Source organism: Ochotona curzoniae, unplaced genomic scaffold, assembly GCF_017591425.1.
Source record: "Ochotona curzoniae isolate NIBS_2020 unplaced genomic scaffold, NIBS_Ocur_1.0 contig_2210, whole genome shotgun sequence".
Classification (NCBI taxonomy): domain Eukaryota; kingdom Metazoa; phylum Chordata; class Mammalia; order Lagomorpha; family Ochotonidae; genus Ochotona; species Ochotona curzoniae.
This window is the reverse complement of record NW_024465369.1, coordinates 25,106,827-25,130,165: the sequence shown is the minus strand read 5'-3', so window position 1 is coordinate 25,130,165 and position 23,339 is coordinate 25,106,827. Positions and strand designations below refer to the sequence as shown.

The following is a 23,339-nucleotide window of genomic DNA, read 5'->3' as shown; positions in this document are numbered from 1 at the left end:
ATATGGGCTTTTGTTTGAAATTAAGGAATTGTTTGGTACCTAATAGAAGCTTGTTGCACAAGTTGTAATTACACTAAATGACAATGAATTGCTCATTTTAAAGGATTGTTTTTGTTATATGGACTTCGTTTCAATAAAGGTTTTAAAATCTTGTTTAATAACATGCCATTGGAAATAATTTTCAGTACAAGTAATCTATCATAATTAATACATTATTTCTAGAATCAATAGAACTCAAGCTTCTGGTAGAAGAACAGTAGATTCAAAAATAAATCCAAGATCTCTGGTGCTTTAGAAACACCTATTTTGATTCATTCTCACTGTCAATAAAAGGAATATTTTTATTCTCAGAGAAAAAATTAATATTTAAATTATACTTATTTAAAACAGCTGCCACTTGTGCCACTGCAAATCCCCAAGAAATAAAAAGATCCGTTACTTATAAATGCTTAAGCCTTTCAACTATCAGAAACTATTTTCTGACTCCTATATTGTGCTCTTTCAACTCCTTTCTCAACCATGCTTGGCAATCAGCTCTTCCAAAGAGACTTCTCAAGCATCCAGCCTTCATCTGCCTCCTTTTTATTGATGCTGCAGTTCTCTCCTGAGACAGAATCTCCACTGTCACTCTGGAAAGCAACCAATTGGCAGTTCATCAAAAAGTTAGACAAGGGCCCAGCATGGTAGCCTAGTGGCTAGAGTCCTCATCTTGCTCGCACTGGGATCCCATATAGGCAATGGTTTATGTCCTGGGTGCTCCACTTCCCTTCCAGCTCCCTGCTTGTGAACTAAGAAAAAGTAGAGGATGGCCCAAAGTCTTGAGACCCTGTATCCATATAGGTGACCTGAAAGAATCTCCTGGCTCCTGGTTTTGGATCAGTTCAGCTCCGGCTGTTGCAGCCACTTGGGGAGTAAATCAGAGTGATGGAAGATCTTTCTGTTTCTCTTTATCTCTGTAAATCTGAGTTTCCAATAATAAATAAATAAATAAATCTTTTTTTAAAGCTAAATACAGGGCTTTATAACCCAAATATTTCACTTCTAGGCATTTTTCCCAAGAGAATTAAAAACAGTCTAGAACATGCATTTGTAAATAAATGCTCATAGTAGCAGTCTTTATGGCATAAAGCGATAACAACCAAAATATACATCAGTTGATGAATAGGTAAACAAAATGTTGTACACATATGAAATGGAATATCATTCAGTTATAAAAGGAAGTGTTGAACCTGGTGCATTGGCTCAGCTAGTTAATCCTCCACCTGTAAGCACCATCATCCCATATTGGTGTCCTGAAGTCTCCACTTCTGATCCAGCTCCCTGCTTGTGGTCTGGAAAAGCATTGGAGGATGGCCTAAAGCCTTAGGACCCTGCACTTATGTGAGGAACTCTGAAAAGTCTCCTGACTCCTGGCTCCTGGCTTTGCATCAGCTCAGCTCTGGTCATTGTGACCACTTGCAGAGTGTAACAGTAGATGAAAAATCTTTCCCTCTGTCTCTCCTTCTTCCTGTCTCTGCCTTTCCAATATAAATAAACATCTCTTTTAAAAAAGAAATGAAGCGCTAATAGCTTCTATAATGTGCTGGATCTCGAAAATATTGCTGTAAGTAAAAAATATGGTTATAAAATAGTATATATTGATTGACCCTGTTTATATAAGATAAACAGGATTTGTAAATCTAGAAAGAGAAACTATATTAGTGGTATCCAGAGCTGAAGAACAGAACACGAGGATTCACTGCTGGTGGCTGCAGGACTTCTTTTTCAGTTGGTAAAAGATTTCTGGAATTACAGCAATGGTTGAACAACATTCTAAACACACTAAAAACCACTGAGTTATACACTTTACAAAAACTAAAAAACATTTCTGTTGCCAATTTCTTAGTATCAAGATGGCTTGATAGGTGGCTAGCAACTGCGAGTGCACTTAAACAATGGTCAAGAAAGTTAATGAGGCGCTTATATTCTGCTTGAACTTCTAAGACTACCTTGCCAGGCTGTTCTTTCTAGAAAGGGAGCAGGAACTTGAATTCTATTCCAGATGTGATTTTTAAGCAACTGGTTGCTTGTTCTAAGCCCCTGACTTGATATTTGCCAAATGGTGGCAACAATATTTAACTCTATGGACACTGTGAAGAATTAGAAAAATAGTAGGCTTAGAAAGCTTTACCTGTGGTAAAAAAAAAAAAAAAATCAGTAAATGCTAGATAAGGGTAATCGGGGGGATTGAGAATGAGGACTGAGTTTCATCCCTGAATTGTAAAGCAATCTAACCTAACTACAAAAATATTTTACAGACCTTTCAAATTATCATTATATTAATCTACTGCCTAATTATTTGTGAATTACAAGTGAAATTTTCAAAAAATAATCAACTCTCCAGCAACATGTGCTAATCTTTGGGATAAAGGAACTTTACAGTTTTTACTAAGGCATTTTGCAAAGACAACCTCGAAATTTCAATTTCTACTTCGCACTAGTGTCAGCCATGCTAAATGATACATTATCATAATCTATAAGCACATTAGGTGAGAATTAATGCTTTTAAATCAAACCAAATATTAAGATGTGTGTTGGAACATCTCTTCTTATGCTAAGAATTCTGTCTAGTAATTATGGGAGAAGGATTTTTTTTTTAAGTGTAAAAAGTACTGATCTTGCCTTCCAGCGTTTGCTTGACCAGTGTTTACGGGGGAGTATGCTGCTAATCAGGCCCAAACATATGAGAAAGAAAGAAAAGGAGACTCTATTTCTTGAATCTTGGAATGACTTTTAGTTAATATCCTAGTGTGCACTATGGAGAAAAGGGATGCTTTATTAAAATGGAAAAGTTTACATTTATGTCCCCTGATAATACAGCAACAAAGAAATCATCCACTTTTTGAAATCAAGTCAGCACTGATGTACAGTACAGAGAATTTCTGACTGTAGAATCGCTTATGACTGCAGAAAAAAAATGATTTGGTAATTTAAATGAAACTCTTAACATTTGTCTTCTAGATTTGAAGAATAAAATGGCCAAACAATGGATTGTGGTGAATTAAAAAAGCTCTGCTTAAAAACAGAGAAATAGTCTAGAATGCTTTATAAATTATCCTGCATTCCATGCTTGTGTTATTTCAATAACGGCAGAAAACTGGGTGTATCTTTGTAATATGTCTGATAAAGTATGAACTGACAACACTGAACAAGTTTCAGGCAGCAGCCAAAAATGTTGAGCACAGCTACAAGCACTTTATCCTGTAGGAAGTGCTCATAACTCCACTTTACATTTTCCTCAATTTTTTTAGCATGTAGTTTTCAAAATTTAAATTTTCTAATGGCTGAATTTGCTTCCTTTTACAGAAGATTTCGAAAGATCGCAATGCTTTAATTGGTTCACATTAAAGACTCTTAGAAGCCTGAAGAAAAAACGTCTTTCCAGATGAGCAAGAGGTTGGATAAATGTAATGACATATGGTTTGTTTTTTATAGCTACAATATGCGAAAAATAGTAGCATAACACATGCATTCAATGATATATATGTATTTATACATATAAATATATATTCTGCTTATAAAGTATGAGATATGATTCTTTTGTACAAATGTGATTTTGTTTTCTTTCTTTCTTGTTCCCTTCAGGAATAAAAATAACAACTGAAACTTAGAACAGTTTTAAACATCTCATTATACCAGAGATCTTGCAAAAGATAAAATCAACGAATGCACAGCCATGATGCCACACGGTCTCCTGCACAGACTTGTGAGTCTACAGGGTCTCAGAGCCTCAGGGCACAAAGACTGTCCATTGATCTGATTACCAAATCCCTCCCAGCCCCCGCCACACTCCAGCAGGCTTCCTCAGAATCATTCCAGATGGACGGGTCATGAACTGATTCTTAAATATCTCTCAGGAATAGTATTTCTCACATCCTCTGGCAAACTCAGAACTTCCTCTGGAAGCTCTTCCTCTAATTGTCTCTTGTATCCCTAAGCCCATCAAGTCACTCACAGGAATGACAAGGGCATCTGATTCCTATTTTGTACAAACTCAATTTTCAATTTTTCAAAGCCTAGCAGTAGTTGGTCTTCTGCTCTTTCATTCTTTATGGTTTAAAAAAGATCTCAGTTCATGTAAACTTTTCCTCATATTTTAAAAATCTTTTGAGGACTCACACCTATTTTAAGATGAAGAGTGTTCTGAGCTAAGAACACAGCATACTGAGATGAGTTTTGAAGATCAGAACCGGATTTCATCAGGAAAGCTTAACTGGTCACAGTTGAAATCCAATCGTCAGTTTTGGAGCTGAGGCATACCCCAGCCACATGGCTTGAACTGTGTTGACAATGAGAGAGCGGTGGTCTCCATGTCCCTGAGTGCTGGGCTCTCTCAGCCTTCAATGCAGTCGTTTCTGTACCTTTCAGCTCTGGCCTGTGTTACCATGTCATCTCTGAGTTTTGTTGCCCCCATGCAGCTTTGAACTTCACTGCCTTTACTTTGCTTCTACTTGGCAAACGAAGGGTCAAATGCTTGAGCTTTCTCAATTAAAAACTAGTTGTTGCTGATATCTCCACAATCACCTTTTTATGGATTGATTTTAACTGTTAGGCATGGAAATTTTTATAGATAAAATAAGCAGAATGAACACCTTTTACCCTTCAGTCAACATCAGGCTTTGTCAATGTTCTGCTATGGTTGTATCATATTTCTACACAGTATTCCCCTTTAAAAGTATTCCATTTAAAAAAAAATCATAAGTTTCAGCTGTACTATTTTGGCAATTGGATAAATCTGGTAACACAAATCCATGTGATAAGGCGGGGTATTTCTATCACCCCAGAAAGTTTCCTTGTAGACAATCCTTTCCATCTCCTTCCAAGAGGAATCACAATTTTAATTTTTAAAGCATTAATTTTGTCTGTTTTTGAGCTTCTATAAATAAGTGTATATTCATACAACATAAAAGTTCTTGTGTCCATCTTCTTTTGTATGGTTAGCTATTTATATTCATTTTACTTAAAAGGCAGTGAGACAAAAAAGAGACAGGCAGAGAGAGATCGTTCATCTGTTAGATGGCTCCCCAAATGTCACCGACAGCAAGAAGTATGCCAGGCAGAAGCCAGGAGCCCAGAACTCCATCTGGGTCTCTCAGTTGGGTGGTGGGGACCCAAGTACTTGAGCCATCACATCCTGCCTCCGAGGGTAAGCTTCAGCAGGAGGCTGAGCAGCAAGTGGAGGAGCCAAAACTCAAATCCAGGCCCTCCAAGATGCAGGTGTCCAAAGCAGCAACACAACCATGGAATCCAATGCCCACTCCCGTGTCCACCTTCTTGCATGCAGCATGTCTATCCTACACACCCATGTTGCTGCCATTAATCCTCTTTGGTTGTTGATCAGTATCTTGTGGTGCGAATTCCATCGCATGGTTTGCTTCTAATTTTCTTATTAATGAATAGTTTGGTGGTTTCAATGTCTAATACAACTGTGAGTAAACGTGTATTTAAAACATTTGTCCTTCTAGCACATAAAGTAGTCATCCATGTTTCCATTCTGTACTTTCTTTGTGTCACCTAAAAACATATCTGGGAATCTCCTATATTACTAATAAGAGAATTTTCTCGGTTTTTTTCTCCTTTAAATATTTATTTTTATTCTTTATTTCCATCTACCTGAAAAGCAAAGAGGTTGAGTGAGAGAAAGCTTTCTGCTGCTTTATTCTCCAAATGCTCAAAAAGCCAGCAAGAGGCCAGACTCATAGCAGAAAACTCATGACAACTGAGTTGTCATTTGTTACCTCCAGGGATGCATAAACAGGAAGCTGGACCAGAAGCAGATGAGGCAGAACTTGAACATACACTCTAATATAGGGTGAGTGTCACAAGCTTTAGCTTAACCCACTGCACCACAACACTTACAATTTCTCAGTCTTTTCTGAAGAGTGCTTTGTGGATGGTTCCTTGGATTAATTCCAATTTATTAACAACAAGGTACCTTGTACATACAGGCATTGGTTTTCATGGAAATTTATGGTGAACAAATGTTCAGAGTACTATTTTAGTCTTTTTGGGTCAAGAGATATAGTTATTTGTAAGTTTCATAAAAATTATCAAACTGTCCCCCAAAAGTATTGCGTATATATTACAGCCATAAAAAACAAATAATCTCTTTGGGTGTTAAGCCACCTCATGCAATGCCAGCATCCCATATGAGCAGCGGCTTAAGTCCTGGCTCCTCTACTTCAGATCCAGCTTCCTGTTAATGTACCCATGAGGGCAAAAGAGGATGACCCAAGTACTCAGGCTTGCCATAACATGGGAGACCTGGATGGAGTTCCTGACTCCAGCTGTGATCTGGCCAGGGCTGCTCATTGCAACCACTTTGGGAGAGAACCAGTGGATGGAAGATCTCTCTCTCTCTCTCTCTCTCTCTCTCTGTGTTTCAAATGAATAAATAAATCTTCAAAAAAGACACTTTTCCTCACTCCCAGAACTGCCGCTAGAATGAAACTCAAATTTGCCATTCTCAAGTATTTCAGACTAAGTATTTTGAACAGCTACAGAAAGTAAACATTCAACAACTCCACAACCCATGGCTTTGTAAGGGAAGATTATAAATAAGACTGGCTACATAATTTGTTGAGATGACTATGTTTCAGCTGAAAAAATAGAAATGTGGAGTTTTGTCCAAAAAAATTATCAAGATTTTAAATATAGAAAGTGCTGAGTACTAAACCAAGCCCAGGGGCCTCTAAACATATGGCCCTGTGCAGCTTCACAGGTCACAAGCCTGTGAAATTGTCCCTGGCTCTCAGAATTACAAAGAAAGGAGGAAATCCTTTATCAAATATCTTAGTATTTCTGGGAAAAAATAATGTAAACGTTCACACTTATTCCAACTGGTAAATGTTGTATGTTTCTTATGTCAAGTTCTACTGAGGTTTCAGGGAGGCCTGTCACACAGCCGAGGGTGAACGCTGCATGACAACCACCAGGCATCCATGCTACCTCATGGAGAAATTCTAGACAACACTATCAGAATCTCTCTGCTCCAAGTACCCTTTAAGCCCCTGTCGTACAGGGCTGCCACTCGCTCTAGGCCTAGACCACTGAATGACTGCAGTCATGGGAGTCGAAGGCCAAGCAAACCATGGTGTTGGGAAAGTCACTGGAAAAAAAGATCTACAGGTCCAAATTGTACTTGAAAGTTGTCATATTTCTGACAACACAGGGCCTGATTATGAAGAAACCTGGTTTGCCTCTCTGAGATAGGAAACTATATTTGGAGTGTTCGTGCTATATTTACATTCTCAAAGTGCTTATTATTTTAGGGTCAGGAGACCCCAATCATCAGTACTGATGGGCTGAAGGTGAAGTGAGAAGAGTCATCCTCAGAAAAAATTTGCTCTGCAATAATGGGAAACGAGTAAGGTGAAGGGGAAGAAGGAGGTTTTGGTGTTAAATATCAGGAAAAAGTATTTACTAAGATGCCAGCAATGTGCTTAGGACTTCGGATACATACTATGTAGATCTGGCTTCTTAGGGCTGGTCTATAAAGACAGGTAGTGTCTGAGAGGGACAAAAACAGAGATAGACAGAAACATCTCAAATAGACAACAGGAAAATATAAAACTGCATATCCCAAAATGGTAGGTAAAATATGCACAATTGATACGTTTTTTAAGATCATAAGCAAAAGACTGAATGATTTAATCGTATATTAGCCTAAGGCAAGCTTTAAGCCTTAATTATGTGTGTGAACTCCAGGACAACCTAAGGCTTGACACCTTTCTCTGCTCTCTCACGCCCTCTGCTGACAGTGCCAAGAAGCATCCTCAGATCAAGACACTTGCAAGCAGTAAAGTGAGGTGTTTCATTTAGACAAGGTTCAGAAATTTTAATATGTATCAGAGTTGCCGAGGGATAATAATACAACGCAGATTATGATTTAAAAATGATTCAAAAATTAAGATTCATAAGATTCTGCATTTCTAGAAAAGTCTCAGCAAGACCTTTATGTAATCTGTAAGCACAAACCTCCCCCAGTACACTTCCCCAATTTGATGCCAAACTGATGCACGGCCTTTAAGCAGCTGTTTATACAATAGTTAAAGGTTTTTCTAGTTGCCACTATCATTTACTTTCATAAAAGTCACAAAGTACATCATACAGTGGGATCTATTTAGAAAAGATGGTGTTGTTTTGACTTTAGTTTTGGAAGAGACACTCAACCACTCCCTTCAGTTACAAATCAGGAGACAAAGACACAGAAAGAATATTACTTGACCAAGGTCACACTGCCTGTCAACAGTGGTAAGATTAAAAGCTAACTCTGCTGGCACTAGTTCTTCCACTGCCTGCCCAGATTATTTCACAGCTTTCTGCCTCTCTAAAGTGCTGAAAATCATGTCTTAGAAATTCTATAGGCTGTATGGCATGTCACAAAAGGCAATAAATGTGACAATATGCAACTCATCTTGCCAATCTTCTTTACATCTCATTCTTTTTAAAAAAGGTTTATTGACTTTTATTGGAAAGTCAGCTATACAGAGAGGAGGAAAGACAGAGAGAAAGATCTTCCATCCACTGATTCACTCCCCAAACAGCTGCCATGCCTGGACCTGAGCTGATCCAAAGCCCGGAACCTTCTCCAGGTCTCCCACACGGGTGCAGGGTCCCAAGGCTTTGGGCTGCCCTTGACTGCATTTCCAGAACACGAGCAGGGAGCTGGATGGGATCCCGGCATGCGCAAAAGGAGGATGTTAGCAGCTAGGCTACCGCATCCGGTCCTCCACATCTTACTCTTTAGCAACTACTGCCTCATTCTCTTTTCAAATATGCATTAGAAAAAAAAATAAATAATACATCCTGTCTTGTTACCATTACCTGTGTTTGAAGTTTAATACTCATCTTGCTATATTTAAGTTCAGTTTAGCTCTCTTCATCTGACACTCCTTAAAATTCCTCACAAAACAATACAAATGAATTCCATACAGTGGAGATGAGAGAATTGTTAAGAATGTGTTGAATGACCGGTTTCTTATTTTTAATAGATGCTTATAAATTTAATCGTTGATCACTTATTAAATTGATGAAACTTAATCAAACTGAAAGACTCAAATGAGGCCATGTTAAAAACGGGGCTAGCTACTGACTATCTAATTTCAAGTTCTTTGTTCGTCAACATCAAAGTTGACATTAGTGAATTTGAGTGATTTTCATGCCTGAACAAATTTCCAAACTGCCCTTTCCATTTCCAATGGGAAAAGAAAAGACACAAGAGTCAATAAAAAATTCCTGGGTCTTTTCTGTCCGCTCCCCCCACCCCACAGAGAATGCAGATGAGCAAAGTGAGTGGGCGAGGGAAATCATTTGTAACAAAACCCATTATTTACAGATGAGAAATTTATATTGTCAGCGTAATTTCTGTGAGGCCAAGAAGAGCTGGGAGTATATAAAAGGACCGCAGTTGGGTGCAGAGCAGCAGCGCCCAGGGCACGGAGCACACCCAAAGTCTCTGAAGAGGCCTGCGCGCTCGCCACCTGCTCTGCTCCGCACGGCAGTTTCTCAGAAGGTAAGACTAACATTGGATGATCCTAAAACTGTACATCCTGCTTTGCAGACAGTTTAGAATCTTTCATGAAGCAAATATTATGAATTAAAATGTTTTTTCATCTTATACTTCATTATTAATAATAGATGGGACACAACTGAGATGATAAAAATATCAAATGTATTTACATTTACTTTGCCACAGTCAAGTCACAAAGATGAGTAGGAGAGATAGTTCAATGCAAAGATATGGGATTGAAAACAAAGATTGGAATTTATGAACTTGTTATCAGACTTAATTGTTATGAAAACTGCATTCTAAAATAAGTTGCAGCATTTTAACAAACAAATCTCTTTTCTTTGGATTTGATAGATGTATATACCACTTTGAACAGAAGGCGTCTTTTAAATTCAGCAGAAATGTGTCCATTAGACAGGCTGTAACACAAAATTGCTCTTTACCAATTAAACCTCTGGTTTTCCAGGAGAGTACATTCAATATCTCTCTTTCAAAAATTCAAACCCGTGATAAGTCTATGGAAAAATCAAAGTCCATGAGATCAGTTCCTGGCAAACAAGACATAGCGTAGTTGGAGCAAAGAAGAAATATCATCTAGTTTTGCGGATTTCTTTCATAGAACTGAGTAAAACCAATGATTAATAATTCTCTGTTATGTACCAAATCTGTATAGTAAATAAAAGCTAAAATGGCTATACACTGGGGGAAACTTTCAGTATATTTCTTTTTTTAAAAAAAAATTAGATGTTATCCATGAGGGTACTTTACAAAGTTCACAGAAAATGTAATTCAAAAAATAAACTTGACGTAAAAACTGATTTTGATATTCATGAATTTCTTTCAAATCATTTTTAGAAATGATTTGAACTAATCATGTATTTAAGCTCTTAAAGATTGAGAGTAAATTTACAAAGATTCCCAATGGAGTAAATGATTTTTCCACACATGATAAGGTCTTATGAAAAGAGCTAATCAGTTTTAAAAACACGTATGTGTTCTACAATGCAATGTACTTAGAGATATAATGTAAATATCTTCTTTCCTAGGTCTGAGATCAATCCTTACAGGACTTTCTGCTCAGAAAATCTGTCGTTACTCTATCTTCCACTTAAATTGGAATAGATGCTTGTGATTTCTTATAAACTTCCAGGCTCTCCTTAGGCTACACAGTGGGGATATGGAAGTAATTGGAAATCCTTTACTTATTGAATAATATTTTGATACTAAAATGACATGACTATTTTGCTTCTATAACAATAGAATTCAAAGAATGGGTTAATATGATCATGTTTCACAATTCCATAGACTCAAAAACAAACAAACGAGTTTAAGTCAATCCATTATTTCCATAGAACTCATTTGATTGGTTGTGAAGGAGCTCACAATTTCTCTTTGTGATTGTTTTATAGTCCGTCAGCATCCACAATGGCAGTTAAAATTTGCTTCCATGGAACATGATGGAAGATATTACAAAATCTCCAGGGGTTTTGTCTGGAAGGAATTTCACCACTAAGTTGACAGTCTTATACAAGACACTTTGCAACAGTGACACAATCCTATAAAAAACTGCTCTCTTTAATTTACAAATCTTTCTGAAAACAAACGTCTTATGACTGATTTAGAATCAGGAAACAGCACCTATAAACATTGGCAAAGCCTCCAAAAAGTTTCCCAACTTATAAAACTGAAACATAGCACAATACCAATTTGCCCATTTAATATTAATGAAGGAATGAGCGAGCATAGATGTATTATTTTTCTCTGTCTAGTTGATCATGTACTTTACAAAGGTCTAGTATTTCAAAGAATATAGTTACTACTGCAGGTATTACAGTCTTCATGGTTCAGTGCCAGAGAAGGATAGTAAATATAGCTCAGATGTTAAAGAAAAGATTGATAGTTTAAAATGATAATATTTGTAAAATGTGTATTCCAAACCAAATGTCTTTTGCTAAAAATACTCATTCAAATTATTTATGGATAAGTACAAACTTAAATTGAAATCCCCGCTTCTTGAAAGAAACACAGTTGGATTTCATAGTAGCAGAGAAGTCCAAGACAAACAGGACTTGAGTTTTCCATTCAGAAATAAAGGAGTTTTCTCTGTGGGGGCGTTCTACCCAGTTCTCATGGTGGTCTCTTGCCCATCTACACTGCATCATCACATTCTTGGCATCCTATGGCTTTGTGGGACATCTGCTGGTGGTAAGAGGGCAAGAAATCAAGTGTATCCCACAAGTAAGTCTATGGTTTCACCAACAAAGAATGACATGCCCTGGACTAAGTCCAAATAAAGAACAACTTGGGCATTTCCAAGATTTCAGAAGCAAGCACTAATTCCTTTATGATAGTCATCTCTTAGTTTCTTAGCTGTGATTGTTCCAAGTTGCCAGAAACATTAGTTCTTGTTGCAAATTGCTTGTCTTTAAAATGATTTTTCCCTTTAATTTAGAACAGGTCAAAGCACCCTAAAATACCTCAAATCTGTTGGCCGCTTTATAATTACAAAGTCTAGACCAAGTTACACTATTTAAAATATAAATGAATAATACATCTGAACCGACAGCTGGTATGCCAAGTTGTAGCCTGAGGCTGCTTTAAGATGGTTGAAATGCAGTATAATGTAAATGCTTGGAAGTGAAGGACTATTAATTGAGAGCCAGACTGATAGTGGAAGGGGTGGCATTATGGATAAGGTGCTGTTCAGGCTAACCATATGTAGCATATCATTACACAGTAGTTATTTTAAATGTTTATCATGAACATTTTTAATTTCAAGTCTGGAAATGAGCCTTCTGATCATTAACAGAGCTGTCCTACATTAATACTAATAATGAAAAAGCTGAATGGTAGAATGTACAGTTTCTATCCTTTTTATGCCTTCAGAAATTCTGGGGGAAAATATAATCCACAATTTGCAATAAAGCAGGAAATGCAATCAATAAAATTGATAAGGCTAGTTTTACATTTTTGTTTGTAGCAAGTGCACAGTCAAATAAGATCTCAATTTCTGGCTCCGTCAGCATGAGTGCTTGAATTCCAACCCCATTCTGTGTTCTAACAGGCAGTAAAAATGAAGAGCATTTACTTTGTGGCCGGATTGCTCATAATGCTGGTCCATGGCAGCTGGCAACGCTCTCTTCAAGATACAGACGAGAAAACCAGGTATTGCATCTTTAGAATTGGACTGACAGAGAGCGCTATAATTGACATAAAGACATTGAAAACCATGACTGAGGATGGGACTCAGTAGTTTGGAATAAATACTCTCCCACAGCCTTCGGTGTGACAAATTTAAAAGGTCATTGTGATCAAGGCACATTCCTCAGGTATAGAGTATGTGTTGTAAATCATAGTTCTTGGAACTTTAAGGATGGCTTGCATGCATTCATTCATTACTCACACACTCTGCATGGTAGCTTTTCATTATTCAGAACAATTATTTTCTCTTTTTTACTCCTTTTAAAAAATACTGTTGCTGTTAATTGTAAAAATTATATATATTCATTTATGTAAAATACAAAAACTATGTAAAAAAAAAGTCAGAATTTTACTCTCCAGGAAACATTCTGCCATGTTTAAACAATAAGGTACTCTTTTCCTATATTTTATGTAACTTTCAACTGATTCTATGGATATTCATCAGGCTTTTTCTCCTTACAGCATATTGTTGTGTTTTTCTTATTTCATTACAAATATCTATTTAATGCATTATAGTTAACAGTTACATGCTATTTTATATCATAAATATACAATATTTACTTAACTGTTCATTTTCTATTGAATAATAGAAACGAAACTCTCAGATTTTCTGACAAAAAGGACTACAATTGACACATCTACGAACATTTTCCCTTTATTTTAATTGTCTCCAGAAGCTGAAAAATCTAGTAGTAGAATTATTGCATCAGGGATACAAGGAACTTATTGCTTTTAGACTATTATATCAACTTAATTTCTAGAAAATTACTGGACATGCACACTCCCTTCAACAGCGTAAACTTAATCCTCACAATGTCCTCCCTAGTATTTGATCTTTCTAACTTGACAGATAGAAGCAGCCTCTTATTTCTGAGTACTAACCACACAGAATGGTTTATCCACGAATCTATCGCATGAACCAACTGTTGACTACTGGTATATGGACTATGCAGTGTATAGAAGATGGACTTTTTCTTGCCTGTCGTTGAGCCACTATGATAATCTTTTTCACCATTTGCCATCATGTAACTAGCAAGCTGAATTCTGTTCTTAAATTAGTTCTCATGTATGGAAAGGTACTTGGAAAGTTAATGTTCCACCCAAATAATTTGTTACCCATTATTCTTAAAATGTTTGAGTCTCTGATTTGCTGTGTTGTATGCATAATCATGGGTATATTTATCAGTTGATAAAAGTCTTTTTAAGTCCTATTCCAGAAAAAAAAAATGCCATTTGGGAGATCTGTTACTAGAATTCAGAACAAGAATATATTCTGTTGCCCTTAAATGATGAAATTCTGATGACAAACAGACCTCTCCAAACTATAGACAGGTTTCTCCAACATTCTAGAATCTTTCTTTCTACTTCCTGGGTCCTGTATTTTATAGGGAAGACATTCCTCAATTGAGCCTGCTTCTGAAGGAGATTCACACTGCACCCCTTGCCTTCACAGGTCATCCTCAGCTCCCCAGACAAACCTGCTTGATGACACCGATCTGATGACCGAAGACAAGCGCCATTCCCAGGGCACCTTTACCAGTGACTACAGCAAGTACCTGGACTCCAGGCGCGCTCAGGATTTTGTGCAGTGGTTGATGAACACCAAGAGGAACAGGCAAGAGTCTAACCCTAATCCAAAACTTGCACACAACTGCATTGCATAGGTCTGTCCTGACAGTTACCATGCTCATCAGGTAGTGTTCATAAGTCTTTCAGTTTTGGTGGTGCTCAAGATTAAGGATGCTACCATTAGAATTGGCATATTACCCCCTCCAAACCCCTTATTCAATCTTCAGTGTGACATAAAACATAAGTGATTTTTTTTTCAGCTATGGCTTTAGTAATATTTACTCTCATCCATTTTTCCTTAAAACTGAAAATTGACTTTTGTGGACCTGGATAGTTAGAACTTTAATGGCCGACTAAAAGGTAGAGCAAATTTAACATTTCCTCGTGGAGTTCAAACCCAGGACTGTGATCACATTAAAGCCCCATAGCCAAGCTGATCACAGTGAGGAATGAAAACAGATGCATTCCTTTTCTTGTAGAATAAAATCCAAGATATGCATTTAAAATTAAGGCCTAGCCGCACAGCATCAAGAGAGAAGGCGGCAAAGAAGAAAGCACGCCTATCGTTAAGGCATACATTTTAATGTTGGATTTTCTGTGCGAGTGTTGGGCTTTTGCTACATTTAAGCTATTGGAGGAAATTATCCACACAGGTTTCACAGAGATGGTGGAATTTCACAATTTCTTTGGAGAGTGGCCCACAAGGAGAAGGGAGTTATACATACAAACTAGTTAGAGGAATGTAATCCTCAGAATAAAGGACTTCAATTTGCCTGAATCTAAGCAAGTCCAGAGAGAGGGGAAAATGAGAGCAGGGGTGAAAGCTGGAGTAATCAGAGGCAATAGAAGAAGCCACTGTTAACCGAAGTTAACCATTAAGTGGAAGGAGCCCCTGCAGGTAAGCTGCTTGTCTTGGTCCCAGCAGACACTCGGGAAGATCCCTGTCAAGACCTATAGGCGGCATCAGTTAAATGTGAGACATCACTAATTTACAAAAATGCAAACTGTTCTCATTTTCCAGAATGAGAGTGCCACAACTTGGTAAGCGAATGTAAAGCATCCCTCACTCTCAAGCAGTCCCTGCTGTGCATTGAAGATGAGACCTTCCAGGGGCAAAGCAGGCAGCTGTCTGTGCATCCCCTCCAAGCTCTGCACCCACCCCAGGCTGGTGTGGGCTCCGGGTCTTCGCACTCCGCGATTGCTAGCAGATCACACGTTTTCTTCCATCCATTATCATGTCGTCCTTTGGACCACATTTCAGGATGGTCCTTCGCGTTCCCTTTGAATCAGTTAACTGACTCTGACCCTGTACTAACTGAACCAAACACTGCCTTGCCTGTGAGTCACTAAACATGTGGGCAACTCTTATCTATTGAGAGTAAAGTAAAAAGTATTGCGGTTATAACAACCAGCGGCAGAGATGGAAATGGGAAGGCTGTGAAGGGAGGGGGAACTATATAGCTCCTTCTTAAATGTTGTCAAGTCCTTCTACCAATCTCAAATCCCGATAATTAATGTGGCTTCAAGACAAATCCCCTCATCACCCTCTTCTCCCAAACACCCCAACCCCCTTCTCATAGAATCCTGAGCCCTTAGTTGCCACAGCTGAGAACCATATTGCCACAGACAGAGCTTCAATTTAACTTTCACGTTTCTTTCAGGAATAACATTGCCAAACGCCACGATGAGTTTGAGAGACATGCTGAAGGGACCTTTACCAGTGATGTAAGTTCCTATCTGGAAGGCCAGGCTGCCAAGGAATTCATTGCTTGGCTGGTGAAAGGCCGAGGAAGGCGAGAGTAAGTTTGCACAATCTTATTTGACATTTTTCTCTTTGATGCAGAAAATTTAAGACTATAGTTGTCTCTGTATAAATCTGGATTACAGAAGCAACTAGTATAGTCTTACAAAGTAATGAAATAACTCCTATTGGGGATGAACAGTACGCAGAAGTTGAGCTTATTTTATCTTCGGTAGCCAGTATCAATAACAGAGTCTAATAGGATTGCATTTTTATCCCACGTTATAATTGTCCTATAATTAGCCATTCGCTTCCTATCGAAATCAGGGTATCTTTTGAAACTACAGTGAGACAACAAGCTGAAAGCATGACTATCCCAGGAAAATCTGAAGATAAAGAAATAGAATTAATGGTGCTGAAAACTTTAAAGATTTCTATGTTTAACTAAAACTTTATTCACATATGTGATCAACATATATTTAGGCATTAACAAATATTTACATAAAGTGTGATAATGAAGACATGGACCAAGCATGATGGGTTAATAAAATGACAACATATGTAGATGTAGAAACATCTATACAATTAACCATATCTCCAGAATTCATCATTTTCATAAGTATTAAAGAGTCACAGTTGAAAATGAGACTAAGATGCTTAGTTGCTTGTTAGGATCTTAACACAGACAAGGCCTTGAGCTATGTCATTTTTTGTGACTATTTTGATTGACATTTAAAATATGAGAGTCAGAAAATTCATGTGTCACCCTGGTCTTTTAAATCAGATTTAAAGTAAACCAAGATTTAAAGACACCTTACGAGAAAAAGAAAATAGAATTTGTCCAGATTTTGACAATATTCACACTCAAACTTGTGTTACTACTTTATTATTTGAGAGACACGAGTAGATTGAAAGAGCTCCCATTTGCTTGATTAGTCCCTAAATACCCATCAACTAGAGCTGACTCAGGCTAGCACCCGGAGCCAGCAGCCCGATCCAGGCCTACTGTGTGGGTTTTCAGGAACTCAAGCAGCAAAGTCATTCCCTGATATGCATTAGCCGGAAGCTAGAATCTGGATCAGAGCATGGATTCAAAGCAAAGCACACTAATATGAGACGTGGGCATCCCTAGTGGTGTCTTTACTGTATTAAATACCGCTTCCCACAATCAAACTTAGAAAATCAGCAGTAAAGTGGTTGCTTGTACTTGGGGGACATTTTATAATATTTAAAGGGGAAACCCAATTCCATGGCATCAAGCCAAAAAGAAAATCTAGTGTAGATTTTAGACTAAGCTCTAATTTCTTAATATTGTCTTTTGCAAGGAAGCTCCAAAAAACTGTCACAATAGATTCCATATTTCAATATTTAAAATCTTTGAAGCAACCTGGAATATTGAAAACACAGGTTTAGTTTTCCTTCCCAGCTCTGCACCTTTTTTTTTTTTAAGATTTATTTTATTTTTATTGCAAAGTCAGATATACAGAGAGGAGGGAAGACAGAGAGGATGATCTTCCCTTGGCTGATTCATTCCCCAAGCGGCCTTAACGGCCAGAGCTGAGCCAATCTGAAGTCAGGAGCCTAGAGTTTCTTCTGGGTCTCACATGCTGTGGGTGCAGGGTCCCAAGGTTTTGGGCTGTCCTCTGCTGCTTTTCCAGGCCACAAGCAGGGAGCTGGATGGGAAGCCGAATCACCGGGATTAGAACCGTGCCCATATGGGATCCTGGCACATGCAAGGCAAGGAATTTTAGCCAATAGGCCACCGTGCCTGGCCCAGCTCTGCAACTTTTTTTTTAGTTTCTATAGAAGTTTTTCATAGTAGGCTTTCTATAAATAAGATCCTTTACTGCTTGTTAGCAGTAGTAAACAATCCCCGTGCATGTGTACAAAGCGCCTAATAACTGCCAACTTCAACCCACATTTTTTCAGTTTTCCGGAAGAAGTGACCATTGTTGAAGAGCTACGCCGTAGACATGCCGATGGCTCTTTCTCAGATGAAATGAACGCGCTTCTCGATAGTCTGGCCACAAGGGACTTTATAAACTGGTTGCTTCAGACCAAAATCACTGACAGGTGATTGCTTTCTACTTCATTATAAAAACCATCAAAACTTGCATAAATAGAAACATTTTCTGTTATAAGTTGTTCTTCACGTGTGTGTGGGGGGGGAAGCTTAATTGTCCCATCACATAATAAAATTTTGCATGTTTAAATCATTCCAGAGCTCATTTTATTTATTTTTTTTTAAATTAGAGTTTGTAACCAATTACTAATTCATCCCAAAAACATATCTCAGTGTCTATGAGAGACAAGATGCCAGAAGCACACATATGAGTGAAACGAGAAATTTTGCATTTACATATTACTGTCTTATTAAATTGCTAAACTTCAACACAAAGATGAATTGCTGGTGTATATGATATTTGAGCTTTAATAAACTACTAGCAAAAGTTAAACACCAAACACTCCACCTATTATTTTGATGGTGGATAGATTTTAATTGCTTTATACAAATTATTCATGTAACTGTGTATCTTTGGAAGACCTTAAGAAAAGCCATATGTAAGTGAAAATATCTTAAGAGTCTAAAAGACTGAGATATTTACAGATGAAGGGCTTGGTAAACACATTTTATCAAAATAAATCACTGAATTATTTTCCGTATAAGCTAGTGATATCATCCAGTTACAGTTACAGTAGTTGTGTTAAATTTTTGTCGTTTCTTTCTCATCTCCAGGAAGTGAATCCATCACTAGTCAAGACCATTATTGCAACAGCACCTGCCAGCCACTTGGAATGTTTGAATTTTTAAGTTCTATAAATTCAAGAGGTGTATTCTGAAGCCATACTGCTTTGCATGCCGATAAATATATTTTCTTTTAGCATTGGGTAGCCAAAAGATAGTAAATGAAATAATCTATTCTTAGAATATTGCTACAATGTCAAGACCATCTTTACAACAGCACCTGCCAGCCACTTGGAATGTTTGAATTTTTAAGTTCTATAAATTCAAGGGTGAATTCTGAAGCCATATTGCTTTGCATCCCAATAAATACATTTTCTTTTAGCACTGGGTAGCCAAAAGATAGTAAATAAAATAATCCATTCTCAAAATATTACTACAATATCAATCTGAAACTGTTTTATCCTCTTATTTTCTTACTTTGGATTACATATTCAACCTGTTTATAGCTAGCATCCAAATTATTTTTCTATGATATAATTTGTAAACATAAATTATAATCATGCTGTGTCTGCTTTACATTGGTAGAAGGGAAAAATTGGTAGCCACAGTGGAAAAACTGGTAAAAGAATATCCTTCTTGAAACCTTTGCTATAGAAATGCTCAGCTTTCAATATATCAAAGATAATTTTAAATAAAGTTTTCAAGCTTCTTTATTATAGTTTGTTTTCTCCGTACGTGATCCCCTTCTACATGCCCCAACTCCTTCCAAATATATCCTTGTCCTAAGCTGGTGCCCACAGGTGATATCTGGCACATCGATATGGTCTGCCCATTGCCTTAACATTTTGAGCTGCCATGGAAAAATTGGAGTTGTCATAGGAAAATACTAATTTCTACCTTCTCTTGAAAAAATCAACCATACAATATTATTAGATCCAAAATGGAAAGCTCTACCAGAACTAAATCTCAGGTGCTTAAAGAGCCAGGTACTTCATCCTCAGCTCAGTGCAGTGCAGTGCCACCTACACGTGCACAATGGACACCAACACATGCCTGTGTATGCTCACATGTCTTACCTGCACCTGGGGCTCATCTTGTTTATACACTCCACCTGCCTGACATCTGCAGGCGTTTGAGCTTGTCCAGAATGACCTGTAGCTTTGTCTTCATAGCCTGCTGTGACCAGTATCATAGGCCAGATTGATGCTTGCTGCCATGCCCAAAGTTTTCCTTGCTATATAGAACAGCGCCAACTTTCTTTACCTCTGTAGTGACTATTTCGGGAGATATTATCCACCAATAATATTGCGACATTTGTCAACTACCTATATATTTTGGCAAGGAGTAGCAATTTTTGAAGTAGTATCTTTGATAATCACTTTTACTCATTTATATAATAAAGAACTTGTCCTGAATTAGATACTAACTAAGTACGGCTAATGTCAGCTGTTGGATACCGAAGAGGTGGTTCAAACTCTAGGAATAAGTTAGCATTTGAAAAAAAAAAAAGAAGTTAAAATGCTCACCTCACCATCATATCTCACCAAAATTGTATTTATAATTTTTAATTTGCCTTACAGTGAGGTTTCCGTCATGAAAGTATCCTAAAGCACTCATCCTAAAATGGTTGTTAGGGAACTTATTAGGACAGAAATGTCCTTCGGCTGCAAGAACTGTATATCAATCAGCCTTTCCCGAACCAAAACCATCAAGCAATCACCCAAGCACTTAAGTGAGAAGACTTTCACTCTACACAAGTATATTCTCCTGGCTGGGTTTTTGTTTGCTAATTTGGATACGTTGGTTGTGAAGATACTCAACTGATAAGATCAGAAATGTATATTTTCCACAAATTTGATTGAAGGAGCCCAGGGCAACTGTCTGTTACTTACCACCTCTTCCTTTATATAAAATGTTGCTTTGGAAGAGCCAGTGCTGTGGCACAGCAAGTTAGGTTGCCACCTGCAATGTTGCCATCCCAAACAGGTACCAAGTCAAGCCCCAGCTGCTCCACTTCCAGTCTATCTTCCTGTTAATGTGCCTGAAAAAGCAGCAGATGACCCAGGGTCCTGTAAACCCCTTTGGGAGAGCTGGGTGAAGCTCTTGGCCCCTGACTTCAGCCTGGCCCACTGTTGGGCCTCTCTCTGTTAACTGTGCTTTTCAAAGGAATAACTTTTTTTTTTTTTTTTTTTACTATTACTTTCACCACTTTCACACCATTGTACTTGCAAGTGACCTAACAAGCCTATGTAGGGAATAAAATGACTTCAGGCTAAATATTTCTGTGTGTTTTCTTATGATAACAGAATCCAAACTTAGATAAGAAGCTGAGATTGTGGTTCAATAGGTTAAGCTGCTTCTTACGTGGCATCTGATGTTGGAGTGCCAGTTCAAGTACCGATTGTTCCACTTCCAACCCAGATCCCTGCTAATATACCTGAGAAAGCTGCAGGTCCAAGTACCTGATCTCTGACATCCATGTGGAAGATCCAGATGGGCTGAATCAGTAGATGGCAGAGTCTCTCTCATTCTTTCTTCCACCTCACCCTATTCCCTCTGTTATTTTGTTTGTCAAATAAACAAATCCTTGTGAAAATACCAGAGAATATCTCTATGCACGCTCCAAAGCTGCAGTTTTTGCATTTTGAACCATAGAATGCTGTTTTGAAAAGTTCAGGAGGGATCCAGGTAAGCAAACGGCTACTCTTCCAGGGGAATGGTGGAGGGAAACCTAATGCAGTGAATAGGAGTCAACTCCGCAAGTACCCAACCAGAGAAGAGGAATCTGTCCCTATAGGCAAACTAAGGATCGAGAATGAAACAGAAAGCTAGAAAGGTGAGATTGTTGTCACATAAGAATAGAAATGAAATTACATATACTAGATAGGTATTATGTTTGACTATTTATCATAAAAACCCAGTAACAGGGATCAGACTAAATAAGGGTGACATATTTTACAAAATGAGAAGTGCAGAGGCAGAAAATTCAAGAATATGCATGTCAACAATAGGCCACAGTTTCTTTTGTGGTTTTTGTTCTGAAAACTTTAAGAAGTCCCTTTCTTCCTACTGTTATTTCAAGATTAAAAGATAGCCACGCCATCTCCCAGCTCCTTTCTACTTTTCAGGAAAATGGAGGAGAAGCAGGAAAAGGAGAAAAAAGAATAGTATGGTCGATTCCTATTTAGCCCGAAACACTCAGATAATTATAGCTGTGTAAGCTGTTCCATGAAAAAAAAAATCAGTTTGTGAATTATTTTTCAGAAGTTAATGACTATACCATTGAAACCATGTTATAAATATACACTGCATAAAAATCTACAGATGAATACATTTGTGAACATGTATGTAAATATGTTAAAGTTTTAACAAAAGGAATTCAATTTTATGTTGAAAATAACATGTAGTGACCAAGGAAAATTATGCCTTGCATATAAAGTAATTCGGTATTAGAAAGAATTTTAATATAATTCAGCATATTAACACAGATGAGGGAAAAAATCATAACATTTCCATAGATGTCAAGACATACCTGACAGCAATAAGTGTTCATTCGTGATGCATATTAAGTAATAATTTTAATACAATAAAATATGCATTTCAATTTTAAAAGCTTGCAGTTTACCTAATAGAAAACATTGGAGAAATTTCCATTACTGTCAGCAATGAATAAAGTATATTTCACATTCTGGCCACTATTTAATATTTTTGGAGATATTAAGAAATAAAAAGGAGAGAAGGTGCCCCTAAAGATAAAGTGAATACACCTATTTACAGCTCTTTGTTGTATATATGAAACTCTCAGAAAAGCCATTAGAAAAATTACTGTAACAGTAAAATAATCTGGTATATTAGAACAATAAAGATAAACATACAGCATAGGCCTTCAGAAAGAGTAAATATTGAAAGAAACAGAGTAAATGCAGCCAATTCTCATTTTAAAATACTGGTTTTGTGAATATTAAATTATTACTCCTAAAGGAAACATATATTTAAATTCCTCTCGTAACATTTCTGTTAACTGAAACATTTGTCTCATATATAAGCTTATACCTTTGTGAAAAATGCTAGTCTCATTAGTATTAAAAAAACAATTTTCCATATAAACCTTCCCCTGTGTATGTGTTCTCAATGCTACGGTATTTGATGCAAAAAAAATTTAGAAAAATTATATATCTCTCATGAATTTCTTTATCACTTTAAGTGAACTTCTCTATTTGTAATGATCCTAGGTTTTTTTTTATTAGTACATCCCTTTCTTGCATCAACAAATACCTTTTGTCAATGTGTACCTTTTAAAGGTATTTTAAAATTCTTCTGCAGTCTCCTGAACTAAAAAACTTGTCTTATCTCCAAGTTTAACATCTTTCATTTTAAATTTCAACTAATTGTTGTAAGAGACTTATTTCTTGTAAAGACATAAGAATTTTATAATAAAATAACTCCAAAATTTATAACATGTACATATTGACATAAGAAAGGGATATATTAATGAAAGAAACTAGAATCACTAGAAATATAGAAGGCCACTTAAAGTGATAAAGAAACGAATTCATGAGAAACATATAACTGTTCTAAATTTTTATGCATCA

The 23,339-nt window shown here is 37.1% G+C and overlaps 1 protein-coding gene across 1 annotated transcript; it reads left to right on the top strand.

The window, feature by feature from the left end:
* The first annotated feature begins 12,615 nt into the window (after positions 1–12,615).
* Positions 12,616–18,964, top strand: GCG (glucagon). Its single transcript, XM_040972041.1, has 5 exons — positions 12,616–12,715; positions 14,205–14,366; positions 15,982–16,119; positions 17,991–18,134; positions 18,799–18,964. Exons 1-5 carry the CDS (start codon positions 12,624–12,626, stop codon positions 18,803–18,805), a joined length of 543 nt encoding a protein of 180 aa, XP_040827975.1. The 5' UTR covers positions 12,616–12,623; the 3' UTR covers positions 18,806–18,964.
* Positions 18,965–23,339: the final 4,375 nt, after the last annotated feature.

Coding starts and splice junctions, on each gene's coding strand:
- GCG (XM_040972041.1), top strand. CDS start 12,624: ATGAAGAGCATTTACTTTGTGGCCGGATTGCTCATAATGCTGGTCCAT. Junction 14,367..15,981: donor ATGAACACCAAGAGGAACAG/GCAAGAGTCTAA, acceptor CGTTTCTTTCAG/GAATAACATTGCCAAACGCC. Junction 16,120..17,990: donor AAAGGCCGAGGAAGGCGAGA/GTAAGTTTGCAC, acceptor ACATTTTTTCAG/TTTTCCGGAAGAAGTGACCA.